At 44.7% G+C, this 16,081-nt stretch overlaps 3 protein-coding genes and 1 long non-coding RNA gene across 6 annotated transcripts in view; 2 read left to right on the forward strand and 2 right to left on the reverse strand.

The window, feature by feature from the left end:
• LOC118371144 (transmembrane prolyl 4-hydroxylase-like) overlaps positions 1-8,748 on the forward strand; it is a 40,617-nt gene extending 31,869 nt beyond the window's left edge. For both annotated transcript variants that reach the window (XM_052481831.1, XM_052481832.1), the window contains exons 5-9: positions 5,524-5,689; positions 6,367-6,552; positions 6,725-6,815; positions 7,030-7,153; positions 7,262-8,748. In XM_052481831.1, the coding sequence (XP_052337791.1) occupies positions 5,524-5,689; positions 6,367-6,552; positions 6,725-6,815; positions 7,030-7,153; positions 7,262-7,476 (782 nt within the window). In that variant the 3' untranslated portion in view covers positions 7,477-8,748. The remainder of the gene's footprint in view (positions 1-5,523; positions 5,690-6,366; positions 6,553-6,724; positions 6,816-7,029; positions 7,154-7,261) is intronic.
• LOC118381946 (secreted frizzled-related protein 5) overlaps positions 1-13,509 on the reverse strand; it is a 42,522-nt gene extending 29,013 nt beyond the window's left edge. For both annotated transcript variants that reach the window (XM_052481834.1, XM_052481833.1), the window contains exons 1-2: positions 11,135-13,509; positions 9,069-9,104 (exon numbers count right to left, since the gene is read on the reverse strand). In XM_052481834.1, the coding sequence (XP_052337794.1) occupies positions 9,069-9,077 (9 nt within the window). In that variant the 5' untranslated portion in view covers positions 9,078-9,104; positions 11,135-13,509. The remainder of the gene's footprint in view (positions 1-9,068; positions 9,105-11,134) is intronic.
• LOC127912470 (uncharacterized) lies at positions 4,091-5,517 on the reverse strand. The gene is made up of 3 exons (XR_008082839.1): positions 5,325-5,517; positions 5,191-5,258; positions 4,091-5,130 (listed from the first exon to the last, which is right to left on the reverse strand). It is a non-coding gene; the product is annotated as an uncharacterized LOC127912470 (long non-coding RNA).
• Positions 13,510-14,648: 1,139 nt separating the features above from the next.
• si:ch211-117c9.5 (sodium- and chloride-dependent creatine transporter 1) overlaps positions 14,649-16,081 on the forward strand; it is a 43,061-nt gene continuing 41,628 nt past the window's right edge. Inside the window, exon 1 of the mRNA XM_052481835.1 lies at positions 14,649-15,206. Within this exon, the coding sequence (XP_052337795.1) occupies positions 15,176-15,206 (31 nt within the window). The 5' untranslated portion in view covers positions 14,649-15,175. The remainder of the gene's footprint in view (positions 15,207-16,081) is intronic.

Below are 16,081 nucleotides of genomic sequence, written 5' to 3' on the forward strand. Positions count from 1 at the left end.
TAGGAGGGAGGAGGGAGGAGAATAGGAGGGAGGAGAATAGGAGAGAGGAGAATAGGAGAGAGGAGAATAGGAGAGAGGAGAAGAGAGGAGAATAGGAGAGAGAAGAATAGGAGGGAGGAGGGAGGAGAATAGGAGGGAGGAGAATAGGAGAATAGGAGAGAGGAGAATAGGAGAGAGGAGAATAGGAGGGAGGAGAATAGGAGGGAGGAGAGAGGAGGGAGGAGAGAGGAGAATAGGAGGGAGGAGAATAGGAGGGAGGAGAATAGGAGAGAGGAGAATAGGAGGGAGGAGAATAGGAGAGAGGAGAATAGGAGAGAGGAGAATAGGAGAATAGGAGAGAGGAGAATAGGAGAGAGGAGAATAGGAGGGAGGAGAATAGGAGGGAGGAGGAGAGGAGGGAGGAGAGAGGAGAGAGGAGGGAGGAGAGAGGAGAATAGGAGGGAGGAGAATAGGAGGGAGGAGAATAGGAGAGAGGAGAATAGGAGAGAGGAGAATAGGAGAGAGGAGAATAGGAGAGAGAGGAGAATAGGAGGGAGGAGAATAGGAGGGAGGAGAGAGGAGAATAGGAGGGAGGAGAATAGGAGAGAGGAGAATAGGAGAGAGGAGAATAGGAGAGAGGAGAAGAGAGGAGAATAGGAGAGAGAAGAATAGGAGGGAGGAGGGAGGAGAATAGGAGGGAGGAGAATAGGAGAGAGGAGAATAGAAGAGAATAGGAGAGAGAAGAATAGGAGGGAGGAGAGAGGAGAATAGGAGAGGAGAATAGGAGGGAGGAGAATAGGAGAGAGGAGAATAGGAGGGAGGAGAATAGGAGGGAGGAGAATAGGAGAGAGGAGAATAGGAGAGAGGAGAATAGGAGGGAGGAGAATAGGAGAGAGGAGAATAGGAGAGAGGAGAATAGGAGAATAGGAGAGAGGAGAATAGGAGAGAGGAGAATAGGAGGGAGGAGAATAGGAGGGAGGAGAGAGGAGGGAGGAGAGAGGAGAATAGGAGGGAGGAGAATAGGAGGGAGGAGAATAGGAGAGAGGAGAATAGGAGAGAGGAGAATAGGAGGGAGGAGAATAGGAGGGAGGAGAATAGGAGAGAGGAGAATAGGAGAATAGGAGAGAGGAGAATAGGAGAGAGGAGAATAGGAGAGAGGAGAATAGGAGAGAGGAGAATAGGAGAATAGGAGAGAGGAGAATAGGAGAGAGGAGAATAGGAGAGAGGAGAATAGGAGGGAGGAGAGAGGAGAGAGGAGAATAGGAGGGAGGAGAATAGGAGAGAGGAGAATAGGAGAGAGGAGAATAGGAGAATAGGAGAGAGGAGAATAGGAGGGAGGAGAATAGGAGGGAGGAGAATAGGAGGGAGGAGAATAGGAGGGAGGAGAGAGGAGAATAGGAGAGAGGAGAATAGGAGAGAGGAGAAGAGAGGAGAATAGGAGAGAGAAGAATAGGAGGGAGGAGGGAGGAGAATAGGAGGGAGGAGAATAGGAGGGAGGAGAATAGGAGAGAGGAGAATAGAAGAGGAGAATAGGAGAGAGAAGAATAGGAGGGAGGAGAGGAGAATAGGAGAGGAGAATAGGAGGGAGGAGAATAGGAGGGAGGAGAATAGGAGGGAGGAGAATAGGAGAGATGAGAATAGGAGAGATGAGAATAGGAGAGAGGAGAATAGGAGAGAGGAGAATAGGAGGAGAATAGGAGAGAGGAGAATAGGAGAGAGAAGAATAGGAGGGAGGAGGGAGGAGAATAGGAGAGAGGAGAATAGGAGGGAGGAGAATAGGAGGGAGGAGAATAGGAGGGAGGAGAATAGGAGAATTGGAGAATAGGAGAGAGGAGAATAGGAGAGAGGAGAATAGGAGGGAGGAGAATAGGAGAGAGGAGAATAGGAGAGAGGAGAATAGGAGGGAGGAGAGAGGAGAATAGGAGGGAGGAGAATATGAGAATTGGAGAGAGGAGAATAGGAGAGAGGAGAATAGGAGGGAGGAGAATAGGAGAGAGGAGAATAGGAGGGAGGAGAATAGGAGAGAGGAGAATAGGAGGGAGGAGAATAGGAGAGAGGAGAATAGGAGAGAGGAGAATAGGAGGGAGGAGAGAGGAGGATAGGAGGGAGGAGAATATGAGAATTGGAGAGAGGAGAATAGGAGAGAGGAGAATAGGAGGGAGGAGAATAGGAGGGAGGAGAATAGGAGAGAGGAGAATAGGAGAGAGGAGAATAGGAGAGAGGAGAATTGGAGAGAGGAGAATAGGAGAGAGGAGAATAGGAGGGAGGAGAATAGGAGAGAGGAGAATAGGAGGGAGGAGAATAGGAGAGAGGAGAATAGGAGAGAGGAGAATTGGAGAGAGGAGAATAGGAGAGAGGAGAATAGGAGGGAGGAGAATAGGAGAGAGGAGAATAGGAGGGAGGAGAATAGGAGGGAGGAGAATAGGAGAGAGGAGAATAGGAGGGAGGAGAATAGGAGAGAGGAGAATAGGAGGGAGGAGAATAGAAGGGAGGAGAATAGGAGGGAGGAGAATAGGAGAGAGAAGAATAGGAGAGAGGAGAGAGGAGAATAGGAGGGAGGAGAATAGGAGGGAGGAGAATAGGAGGGAGGAGAATAGGAGAGAGGAGAATAGGAGAGAGGAGAATTGGAGAGAGAAGAATAGGAGAGAGGAGAATAGGAGAGAGGAGAATAGGAGGGAGGAGAATAGGAGGGAGGAGAATAGGAGAGAGGAGAATAGGAGAGAGGAGAATGGGAGAGAGGAGAATGGGAGAGAGGAGAATAGGAGGGAGGAGAATAGGAGAGAGGAGAATAGGAGGGAGGAGAATAGGAGAGAGGAGAATAGGAGAGAGGAGAATAGGAGAGAGGAGAATAGGAGGGAGGAGAATATGAGAGAGGAGAATATGAGAGAGGAGAATAGGAGGGAGGAGTATAGGAGGGAGGAGAATAGGAGGGAGGAGAATAGGAGGGAGGAGAATAGGAGGGAGGAGAGAGGAGAATAGGAGGGAGGAGAATAGGAGGGAGGAGAATAGGAGAGAGAAGAATAGGAGAGAGGAGAATAGGAGGGAGGAGAATAGGAGGGAGGAGAGAGGAGAGAGGAGAAGAGGAGAGAGGAGAATAGGAGAGAGGAGAATAGGAGAGAGGAGAATTGGAGAGAGAAGAATAGGAGAGAGGATAATAGGAGAGAGAAGAATAGGAGGGAGGAGAATAGGAGGGAGGAGAATAGGAGGGAGGAGAATAGGAGAGAGGAGAATAGGAGAGAGGAGAATAGGAGAGAGGAGAATGGGAGAGAGGAGAATAGGAGGGAGGAGAATAGGAGAGAGGAGAATAGGAGGGAGGAGAATAGGAGGGAGGAGAGAGGAGAATAGGAGAGAGGAGAATAGGAGAGAGGAGAATAGGAGGGAGGAGAATATGAGAGAGGAGAATAGGAGGGAGGAGAATAGGAGGGAGGAGAATAGGAGGGAGGAGAATAGGAGGGAGGAGAGAGGAGAATAGGAGGGAGGAGAATAGGAGGGAGGAGAATAGGAGAGAGGAGAATAGGAGGGAGGAGAATAGGAGAGAGGAGAATAGGAGAGAGGAGAATAGGAGGGAGGAGAATAGGAGAGAGGAGAATAGGAGAGAGGAGAATAGGAGAGAGGAGAATAGGAGAGAGGAGAATAGGAGAGAGGAGAATAGGAGAGAGGAGAATAGGAGGGAGGAGAATAGGAGGGAGGAGAATAGGAGGGAGGAGAGAGGAGAATAGGAGAGAGGAGAATAGGAGAGAGGAGAATAGGAGGGAGGAGAATAGGAGGGAGAAGAATTGGAGAGAGGAGAATAGGAGAGAGAAGAATAGGAGGGAGGAGAATAGGAGGGAGGAGAATAGGAGAGAGAAGAATTGGAGAGAGGAGAATAGGAGAGAGAAGAATAGGAGGGAGGAGAATAGGAGGGAGGAGAATAGGAGGGAGGAGAATAGGAGGGAGGAGAATAGGAGAGAGGAGAATAGGAAAGATGAGCTGAGAGTAACAGTATACAGTAGTATACCCCTACAGGGAGAGAGGGATTAGGAAGATGAGCTGAGAGTAACAGTAATCAGTAGTACACCCCTACAGGGAGAGGGAGAGAGTGATTAGGAAGATGAGCTGAGAGTAACAGTATACAGTAGTACACCTCTACAGGGAGAGGGAGAGAGTGATTAGGAAGATGAGCTGAGAGTAACAGTATACAGTAGTACACCTCTACAGGGAGAGGGAGAGTGTGATTAGGAAGATGAGCTGAGAGTAACAGTATACAGTAGTACACCCCTACAGGGAGAGGGAGAGAGTGATTAGGAAGATGAGCTGAGAGTAACAGTATACAGTAGTACACCTCTACAGGGAGAGAGTGATTAGGAAGATGAGCTGAGAGTAACAGTATACAGTAGTACACCTCTACAGGGAGAGGGAGAGAGTGATTAGGAAGATGAGCTGAGAGTAACAGTATACAGTAGTACACCCCTACAGGGAGAGGGAGAGTGTGATTAGGAAGATGAGCTGAGAGTAACAGTATACAGTAGTACACCCCTACAGGGAGAGGGAGAGAGTGATTAGGAAGATGAGCTGAGAGTAACAGTATACAGTAGTACACCCCTACAGGGAGAGGGAGAGTGTGATTAGGAAGATGAGCTGAGAGTAACAGTATACAGTAGTACACCCCTACAGGGAGAGGGAGAGAGTGATTAGGAAGATGAGCTGAGAGTAACAGTATACAGTAGTACACCTCTACAGGGAGAGGGAGAGTGTGATTAGGAAGATGAGCTGAGAGTAACAGTATACAGTAGTACACCTCTACAGGGAGAGAGTGATTAGGAAGATGAGCTGAGAGTAACAGTATACAGTAGTACACCCCTACAGGGAGAGAGTGATTAGGGAGATGAGCTGAGAGTAACAGTATACAGTAGTACACCCCTACAGGGAGAGAGTGATTAGGGAGATGAGCTGAGAGTAACAGTATACAGTAGTACACCTCTACAGGGAGAGAGTGATTAGGGAGATGAGCTGAGAGTAACAGTATACAGTAGTACACCCCTACAGGGAGAGAGGGAGAGTGTGATTAGGAAGATGAGCTGAGAGTAACAGTATACAGTAGTACACCTCTACAGGGAGAGGGAGAGAGTGATTAGGAAGATGAGCTGAGAGTAACAGTATACAGTAGTACACCTCTACAGGGAGAGAGTGATTAGGGAGATGAGCTGAGAGTAACAGTATACAGTAGTACACCCCTACAGGGAGAGAGGGAGAGTGTGATTAGGAAGATGAGCTGAGAGTAACAGTATACAGTAGTACACCTCTACAGGGAGAGGGAGAGAGTGATTAGGAAGATGAGCTGAGAGTAACAGTATACAGTAGTACACCTCTACAGGGAGAGGGAGAGAGTGATTAGGAAGATGAGCTGAGAGTAACAGTATATAGTAGTACACCTCTACAGGGAGAGGGAGAGAGTGATTAGGAAGATGTGAACATACATCTTAATAGGAGAGTGAGAGAAACATTTTTTGCAGCAGAGAGGGGGGTGTTTGTGTGAGGGGGGCTAACCGTGTGGTGTCCCTTCAGGTGTGTTAACTCTAGAGGAGTTCAGGCATGTGTGTGACGGCATGTCCCAGCATCCCTTGCAGCAGCGAGGCGGAACAAGGCGGGGCCAACCGAAAAGGAAGAGCCGACACACCTGGCTGTATCAGGGACCAGGATCACACCACATACTACACGCACTGAGGAACAGGTAACCCTCACTCAGTTGTCATACTAACTCAGTTGTCATACTAACTCAGTTGTCATACTAACTCAGTTGTAACTCTCACTCAGTTGTAACTCTCACTCAGTTGTCATACTAACTCAGTTGTAATACTAACTCAGTTGTAACTCTCACTCAGTTGTCATACTAACTCAGTTGTAACTCTCACTCAGTTGTCATACTAACTCAGTTGTAACTCTCACTCAGTTGTAACTCTCACTCCATTGTCATACTAACTCAGTTGTCATACTAATTCAGTTTTCATACTAACTCAGTTGTCATACTAATTCAGTTGTCATAATAACTCAGTTGTCATACTAACTCAGTTGTAACTCTCACTCAGTTGTAACTCTCACTCCATTGTCATACTAATAACTCAGTTGTCATACTAACTCAGTTGTCATACTAACTCAGTTGTCATACTAACTCAGTTGTCATACTAACTCAGTTGTCATACTAACTCAGTTGTCATACTAACTCAGTTGTAACTCTCACTCCATTGTCATACCAACTCAATTGTCATACCAACTCAGTTGTCATACTAATTCAGTTTTCATAGTAACTCAGTTGTAACACGGCACTCTGTTGTCATAGTAACTCCGTTGTCATAGTAACTCAGTTGTCACACTGTTTTTATGGCTTTCTTCCGGCCTCTCCTTCTTTAGGGTGACCCATCTAGCGCGTCTGCCCTCCCCATTGGTTGAGCTGAGCGAGCCGCTGCAGGTGATTCGCTACGAGCAGGGAGGCTTCAGCCACGCCCACCACGACAGTAGCCCCTCCCATCCAGAGACCACCTGCTCACACACACGCCTGGCCGGAAACACTTCGGCACACACTGAGATCTCCTGCAGGTCTGTCTCTTTCTATATGTGTGTGTCTGTGTATCCATATGCTTCCTCTAATTTTCATAGGTTGTCATCTTTTTATGGTGTCCATCTGTTTGCACAAATGTGCACTTTGATCCTCCCATATTCCAGTCAGAATAGTCCCCTTAATATACGGATGTTCCCTCCTTCTCCCCAGGTACATCACTGTGTTCCTCTACCTGAACTCTGTGGAGGGAGGTGGAGAGACCACTTTCCCTGTGGCAGACAATCGCACCTATGAGGAGGAGGTGGGTACCATACTATAAGCATTGTCCGTACTAGGAGTTTTTGCTTTCATGTTGAATGATGAGAAGGCTACTGATTTCCTGAATTGTGCTGCTATTGCAAACATAATGCTGAACAATGACAAGGAATCTGAGTGAGAAGCACTTGTCATGCTTCATATCGGGAGCATAGAGGAGCTGCATGTTTGTTGTGTTTGCACGTGTGTGTCCCCTCCAGGCATTAGTGCAGGGTGGTGTGGATCTGACAGACACACAGCAGAGCTGTAACAGAGGAAACCTCAGGGTGAAACCAACAGCTGGGACTGCGCTCCTCTGGTACAACCATCTCTCTGATGGCAAAGGTACGTTCCAGCACACACACTGCTCCATTCTCTGTGACTTGTTTTCTCCGGTAACACTGTACGCCACTAGTCAAACTCCCGATTCCCCCCACCCCCCCTGTCCCGCAGGTTGGATGGGTGAGGTGGATGAATACTCCCTCCATGGGGACTGCCCTGTGACCCGAGGGGTGAAGTGGGTAGCCAACAGCTGGGTAAACGTGGACCCGGACCACCAGCGCCAAGCCCGCTACCAGAGACTGGTGACCCACAGACAGGAGGGCGAGCCGGGCAGAGAGGAGCGGGAACCCCCCCCCCCTCACAGCAACCACCACCAGGACCTGTAGTACTGTAGAACACACTGTGGGGAGATGCACACGTTCCTTTAAGCACACGGGCAAATCACAATTTCCGCTTAGTCATGTTGTGAAAATTTGACTTAAATGGCAGTTAGGATTTGCCCCTCAGAATATCTGAAAAGACAAAGTACCTGTGTAATTAATTGAATTCAAAACCCAGTTCTAATTACACATGCAGACATTTTAGTTGCATTGGTCTGTTTTTCAGTCAGTTATGGTTCTGAGGTATCCATTCTAGTTTTAAATGTAGTATTCACAGCAAATTGAGCCAAATTAGAATATAATCAGATGACCCATCTATCTATGTCTTCCTGACAGGCAGATTTGATGTGGGATTGTATCTGTATAGTTATGTCTGTTTCTTTCATGAGTGATGTGATGTTCTGAAACTATTTGTCAACAGAGTTGGGATGATGGGGGTGCTAGTGGGCTCGAGGAAGCCCAATAACCAGCCAGGCCCCTGGACCTCAAGCATTAGATATTTACGTTGGCCCAGCCCAATGTCTTTAGGGAACCAAGAGTCCATGTGTAACCAGTGTGTCTGTGCTGCTAACAGCCTCACTTCCTCCACTGACCCTTTCCTCTTCCTGGGCGTGAACCAGTGGTCCACTGATTCCAAACCTGCCTGCTTGACGTACAAACCAGTTGCGCCACAGAAAAGGATTAAATTTAATGGCCCCATTTCAAGCTGTGGATGATTTTATCCAGTACAATTTGAATCCTGTTTCTATGTTACAGTTCTTGTCTGGTGGTTGTGTTAGGATGGTGAAGAACCACTCATTCTCAAACGAGCTGTCCTTTCATACAACTCCTTGTTAAAGATGGAACCCGCATTAGGGGAAACAGCACCACTGTCCGTCCCCAGCACCTTTTGTTTGAGTTTGGACAAAACGGAGGTGAGGTGCGTTGAGCAGTGTGGTTAAAGACACTAAAACCTGCAGCACATATCCTGCTGTTATATCAATGATGTTTGAGAGGGAGAAAAACGGTGAGATTTACAGTAACTTCTTTGTTGTTGTAATAATAGTTATTTTTCAAAGTCTTCTTGATTCAGGATTCAGATAAATGTGTTTATTTATTTGTTGTATTTGATTATTTATTATCTATGTTATTATTATTTATTAACTTAATAAGGTGATTGATGAATGTATCATTATTACTTGACTGGTTGATGTTGCATTGAGTCTATTACAGTTGTTGTTCACTGTATACATACAATAAGTCATGGAAAACAATACAATTTGTATGTTTTTTTCTGTAGCTACAGTGAATGTGAATTTGTATCTAAGCCTGGCACCGAGGAGCATTACATGGGGTTCTCTCATTTGGGAAAAAGTCATTCCTACGTCCTCTTTCCTCTGTGACCGATAAGAGGTTGAGTGTTTGGAGAGTGTGTCAATTCGTTAAAAGGCAAATGGAAGACGGTCCTTCTCGATAGCCTCCTTTTGACAAGGAAGCACCACTGAGGTATAATAAGAACTGGAGACGACTTCCAAGATGTCTGACTGTTGTTTTCAAGGTCATCTACTCATGTTCGCATACGCCGATTCATAGGCCTTTTATCAATTAGATTTGCTCACCTCCTGCATCCTCTCTTCTTCGTCCTCTTTCGCCTCCTTTTGAAAAAGGTCAAAGTTAATTGAGGAGAGTAACCGTTGATGGAAATTGCTTGAAATGAGACGGTCCTTTTAGCTAACCTTTTCCTAACCTTAACCTAATTATCCTAACCTGTTGCATAAATTCTCCTAACCTGCTACGAAATGTAAAATCTGACCTTAATTTGACAAAAGCTTGATCCTTTTTAGCTGTGACCCTGGAACCCTGGCCCCTTGGGAAGCACAAGCAATGATGTTTTATAACTAACCCAAGATAGACCACAGCCTGTCATTTCCAGTGGGAGCAAATTAATTATAGTGTGCAGAACTAGTCGTGCTCGTTCTAGTATGTGTTTCCATATTTCCGTTAGGGAACGCCAACTCTGAAGTCGAGTGGGCAATAACTCAATTTGCCCCTTCACTCCTAAACAACACACTTTTTAGAAACTTTGACAACGGGTAAAGTCTACAAAAATGTGTCCAATCTGTTCGTAACATATTCTGGTTTTGGGAACAGAAAACTGCATTGAGATCAAATGTTTCATCAATGAGAAATCCATCACACTCGATCTTCTCCCACTGCCGGCCACTGGGCTTCGTATCATCACCATATTTGGTGATGACTGGAAATACCACCTTCTTGTTCTTCTATGAGATTTAACTGCGGTTGGCATCCAATTTGTTGCATTACCGCCACCTACTGGACTGGAGTAGAACTCCCTTATACTTTTCTTGAAAAATAGAAATGTACTAAATAAATACCCTACCATCTAACACTATACTCACTCATTTCAAAATTATATCAAATAAAATTAACACCCCTTTACTCCACAAATTACATGTATTTATTCCTACCTCACGCCATCACCCTGAAAGGATGAGACATCACCACTTAACACACCCTGTAACTGCTGCTGTCAAGTCTCGCACACCCAAATACCTCTCTGCAGCTGCCAACACGTTCTCAATTTTCAGAGACTTCCGATCCATCCCTGCAGTACAATTAATAACCATTGCAATAAATGCTAACTTATTTCAATTTTTGGCCTCTCCCTCTGTACTGGTATGTCTCTACTACTCTCACCACTCCTCCCCCTTAACACATCTTCCTCTACTTTCTCCACTGGCTCAGCATATGACAACTTCTGCTCTACTCTAACCCTGGAAACCTCAACCTGCACAGGACATGTCTGATCCCCAGCTCCATGGGCACCCCTACAATAAACACATACCACTACTTTCCCCAATACTACACATTCCTTTGTCTCATGCCCTTCTGCACATTTCTCACACCTTGGACCCCCCCCTCCTACACACTGCTGCCACATGCCCATAAGCTTGACACCTGTAACATCATAATGTACTCGGCACATATGTTCGTACAGGATAACTTATATATCCTAACTTCACTTTGTCAGGCAAAGACTCTACTTCAAAACAATGACTCTTCTGTTCCCTCCCTCTCGCCACCCTGTCTGCATCGCATCAAACGACAAGCATCACTAACACCGGGAATCTTTCCCCTCAGCTGGTCAACGTTTATATCTCCTGCTACCCCAGTGATCATTCCTTTCATTGGTGCCTTTTTCTTGACAACGAAACAATTCACCTTTATGGCCCCATCCGTTTTACTTTGAGCGCATTCTTCCTCTGCCCAACAGAAACACAAGCAATGATCACTACACCACTTCTAGTTACCCCTCCGATTCCACATAACCCAACTCTTTTTCCACCCGCCGTGAAACCACAAATGGATCAGCCAAAAGGCAAGAGTCCACTTTTCCCATAAACTTCACTACTACTGTCACAGACTCTTCTTCATTCTGATCCTCGGTGCATTCCTCGGTCTCGGATAACTTTCCCCTCATTCACTTCCATTTCTCCTCCTGTCTTCAGCTCCCTCTGCTTACACTTTCTACCATTCTTTGACAAACCATCTCCCTTTTTTCCACAATTTTTATCCAACTCAAGCTCACTCTCTTCTTTCCTCACTCTCTTAGGCCTCTTCTCGCTCTCTTTTCCCCTCCATTCATTCTCCGTTTTCCACGTACATGTCTCCTCACGATAATACTGCTGCTCCATCCCTGACACCCATCTTGTACTTGCTTTCTCTAGGGACTCCATTTTTACCCTTCCGGGGTTCTGCTCATGTCCCCAATAACGTGCCTACAACAAAGCCTCCAATCGCTGCTCGGTGTTCTCGAGTGGAAACGCCAACCCGAATGCTTCAGATTTGTACATCCGGTGAACCATAATGTTCATTGTTCGACACAATCTGTGACAGAAGTGTATCCTACTGCGGAAGAGTTTTGAAATCTGACACACCCCCTTTGAATTAGCTTTTGTATTGTCAGAGGAGAAAATCATGCACATGTTTAAAAACAATATGTTACTTATTGTTTTATCTATAAAATGTCTTGCACAACTAACTTACATTTTTTGGATCACATTCCACATTTATTTTGGGTCCACCACTGAACGTCATTTGCCTGATGACGCGCCAGTGGTGAGGATGGTTTCATTTCAAGAAAGTGCATTTCCATCCATGATCACTCCTCGCTAGCTCTCCTCGATTAACGTGGAGATTTTTCAAAAGGAGGCGAGAGAGGACTCGAGGTGAGCAGATCTAATTTGGCTGATGCGCTACACACGTGACTTACACAGCGCGCTGACTTTGAGAGCGTGGATTCTTATACATCAGTGGTGTCAACCAGACACTGCCACCCCTGAGCTGCCAACATTCCCTTGTCCGCTAGATGTCGCCCAAGGTCAACAAGTAGATGCGATCAAATCCATTCAAAATGGAATCGCTTGCCTGTGTCAATGCTACTGGTTTTGAGCACGTTGGGACGGCTTTAGTTGGCGTGTTGCACCTCTTAATTAGAAAGTATTAAACATAGAGGTAATACAAATAGCCAAAATAACGGTCATATGCCAGGAATAAGACAAAGTGTAGCTAAATGAAGACATAAATGTAGTAGGTATTTGCGTTCTTATGCCATCAAACAAACAGGCGCAAACGAAAACATTTAAACTGTAAATGATGTTGCCCTCAAATACCCGGATAAGTACAGGAAGGCACGAATGAATGGGTTGTTAGTACACACAACATGGACTGGCCCGTCCTCTCCAACCCCCTAAACTAAACATATTAAGAACCTCCTCATAAAGGCCTACGTGCCAAACGTGACTGTTGTACGTGAGATTGACAGTATGGCTACTGTAGCACAGTGTAGGCTGATCTGGAAAGAGGCTATGTGCGTGTATTGGTTTGTTTGTTGACGGCCACGGGTATCATGCTGTATAGGACCAACAGACACAATACAGAGACGCAGGTTCCCCAGAGTACAAACGAGGCCTGGATACTAATATATTAGTACTAGGCATTGCTTTTCTGTAATTAGGTTAATTGCGTCATTTTATTATATGGTACTAATGTGAATGTTTGCGTTGTCCTTGGAGTAATCGTTTATTGTAGTCTGTCATCTACCAGGTTGATTAATAAAATACTGGACGCCCCCTTAAACTATAAATCGACATAAAGTAGGCTTTAATTAATCTGATCTGTTCAAAAACAGGACATGGACTAGTTTCTCCTCGTTATGTTTAAGTCATTCGCGTCTTAAACTGTTCCAACTGTAGGCTGGAGCCGCTAGAGTTGCTGTGCGTCACGAGATTGACCTTGCAAAAAAATATGTACTCTTATTCATTCACAAATTGAATGTGATTGTGTTTTGTGGACAATTAGAAATAGAATATGACATGTGCTGTTATCTATCCAGCCCAATTTGCTGCCAGCTAGGCTGTCTGACACTGAGATTTTACTGTGCGGGGTCAGTGGCGTACTTTTTCGCGCACCCCAAGGTCCGAGCAAGCCAGCTCCCCCCAACCAAAAATAATAATCATATATTTTTTTTTACAAAAACCTTCATTTTTTTTGTTTGTAAAAAGGCTAGCTTCCTGCAATTTACACATTTTGCCATAGGGCAAAGACAAAAATGTATAGTTGTATAGCTATTGTCATGCATTTACATACATGCCATGGGGCAGAGAGATTTTTTATTAACAGCTAATTTCCTGCTATTCTACATATTTTACCATGATGCTGAGAGAAAATTTGTTCAATTTGAATGCTAATTTCCTGTAATTGTATAGATTTCTTTCCATGTTTTATTACATGCTACCATGCTATCTGGGGCCTGACATAATATCTGGGGCCTGACATGCCAAATGGGGAGACTGGAGTTGGTTTTCTCACGGGTTAATTATCACAGTGCTAATTATTCCCAATCTAAATGGCGCTGTGTAATATTTTTAAGGTTCAAATGTGTGAATAATTTTAAAGAACTTATCTCCCTGGTCAAATCATGTCAGCATGACAAAACTTTATTAAGGTGAGGTGCATTTGTGTGTTTCATTGGTGAAAGTAAAACATTAAAAAAAATACTTTGTGTTTTCTTTGTAAATGTTTGAATTATGGGAGTAACCATAAACAATTTATGTTTGTTGAAAAGAGGCGGGGTTGGGGATGGTTGTCACATAGAATGTGGGGTTAGTTGTCTTTATCAACTCCATTATAATAAAAACCACTGGTGTAGTGGAAGGTAAACACAAGTAAACACATTTACCCACTTTTTGCAGAAAAATGCATTAAAAGTATACTTTTTTTCACATGACTGTCGATCAGAGGTTACCAACCTATTTATTTTTGACCACTACATCACTGATTCAAATCACAATCCCTTTTGTGGTTGTGCTATAAAGAGCTCCCTTCATTGCCTATGTCACACACATATTGTTCTGTCACACACCCACACAAGATACACAAATCCAATTAGCTGAAAATATCATGTTTTATTCTCATGGCATAAAATGCTACATTTTGTTAGTAATATCATTTGATAAAAGAAAGGTTGTTAGCAAACATTGTGACAACCAACCCCATACTGTGTGACATCCAACCTCACGATGGGGCTGGTTGTCACAAGTGGACAGAGTGTGTTAATGGCTTATAACTCAATTTTGGAATAAGATATGAGGATAAAAAGTGTCCTCCTAATTTTGAAAAGAGCCAGTAAGATATACTGGTGCTGAGAAATACACACGAGTAAAAAGTGACAACCCACCCCGGTCTCCCCTACTGTCCCGTCTACCTGTCAATTCGTGTCCCCCATGGGTCACAATAGGATTCGATTAGCGTCCGTTGCTATGTCAACAGTGTGACTAGCTAATGCATCGAATTTTAGAGCTCATTACAACCTAAAGGATGTTCTTTCCATCACGAAAGCATTGCGGGGTTCGCGAGGAGGGGGTGTGGGGTGATACGCCAGTGTATGCGGCTGCTCAAATCATTTAACCATGTAAACAGAATGATTGCCAACCTTCAGTAGGCTATCCGATATTTGATTATTTATTTATTATCCTGTGCGTCGTGCAAATATATGAATGATAAAAAGCGGCTTGGTGATGGTGCTGGTTTTGCTACGCACTGTAGAACGCGCACTGCACATATTGGCCAATTGCATCTCAGAGCCGTGCGCGGGGAGGAGGGGGGGGGGCAACCGATAGACCGACGGAGCTGGAACCGCTCACATCACATTCTTCATCTCATCAGAGCCCGGTGAAGGACCTACCCAGCATACAACATCACTTAGCTAGCTAGGTTATTGGACCTCTGACTAAACGATACGAATAGAGACCTAAAACCTCTCGATTTACTAGCTAGCTAGCTAGCTATCATTTTCATTTACTGTCATCCATGAGATTCTTCAGGCTATCATTCAAGTGCTTCGTCGACTGCTTTTGAATTCCCTCTCCCCAACGTCTGACGCGACGCTTTGTAAATATTGCATTTATTGTTGAAGGGCACCAACTCGTTATGATAAATTAAAAAATCTACATTTTTTTTTGATAACAAGAAGGCGAAAAAGAAACCAAGGAAAGAACTGGAGAACTGCATAGCTTCTCTCGCTGTCTCTCTCCCCCTCCGAGGCGCACTGAGTATCTTGATATAGCGTCACTAGCTACTAGCTAGCTGCACTTGGCTCTACCCACCTAACGTTACCCGGTTTATTTAAACCTAATCAATCAACATGTCGCCAGAAGTGGAAGAGAACTCCCCAGGTGAGTGATTAAAAAAATATATAAATATATATATATATATGTATATAATAATAACAATGGTAATAACATTATTGTTGTTGCATTGTTATATTGTAGCTATGACTTCAATGAATTCAAAGCAGCATTATAGTTAGGGTATAACGTTAGCTTCAACAGCAAGTGTTTTGGCTACATAGTAGCTAGCTAGGTATAGGCACTACTGTGCACCTCAGATGCACATCTAACTAGCTACGTATGGACAGATGACATGTTACTTTTATAGATTGTAAACCTGTCACTTCAGACTGAGTTCAAGAGGCCTCACTTGCTTTATAATTACCTTAACGTTACACCAGAGTTACCTAGCTAACATCAACCTGCCTGTCAGATGATTAGGCTATCCAGGTAAGGTTATAGCAAATTAGCGACACATCTCTCACTAATATGTGATGCAGCATGATCGTCAACTCCTCTTGATTTAATGCACTATGCAGTAGTGTGCACCTGTTGAAAACTCCAAAAGGCAGGTCACAATCCTGTTCTCACATGAGATTCTTGTTGCAGCCCAGAAGCTGTACTATGCTCCATTAATCTGTGATTGTGTTCGTTGGGGTCTCAGTGACACCTTACTAATGCCAAGGCTAAAGTTTAGATTCCTGGTTAGACAGGAACCAAGTGTATCCTCCCTGTAATGTTAGTGTTCTACAACATTGCCAAGCGATCTGGACCTCTGTCAGCAGTTTTGCTCGCTGGTTCAAGATCCATTCAAACTTCTCCACCTTAATCACACTACATCGATCACACAGACCTGCATTGTGTAAGGCAGGCTAGCTTTCTGTCAGAGCCGTCAGTCACTGTCTGATGGGTTGAGTATGCTCCAGTGACTAGGCCTACTA

The sequence above is a fragment of the Oncorhynchus keta genome, chromosome 27 (genome assembly GCF_023373465.1).
Source record: "Oncorhynchus keta strain PuntledgeMale-10-30-2019 chromosome 27, Oket_V2, whole genome shotgun sequence".
NCBI lineage: Eukaryota > Metazoa > Chordata > Actinopteri > Salmoniformes > Salmonidae > Oncorhynchus > Oncorhynchus keta.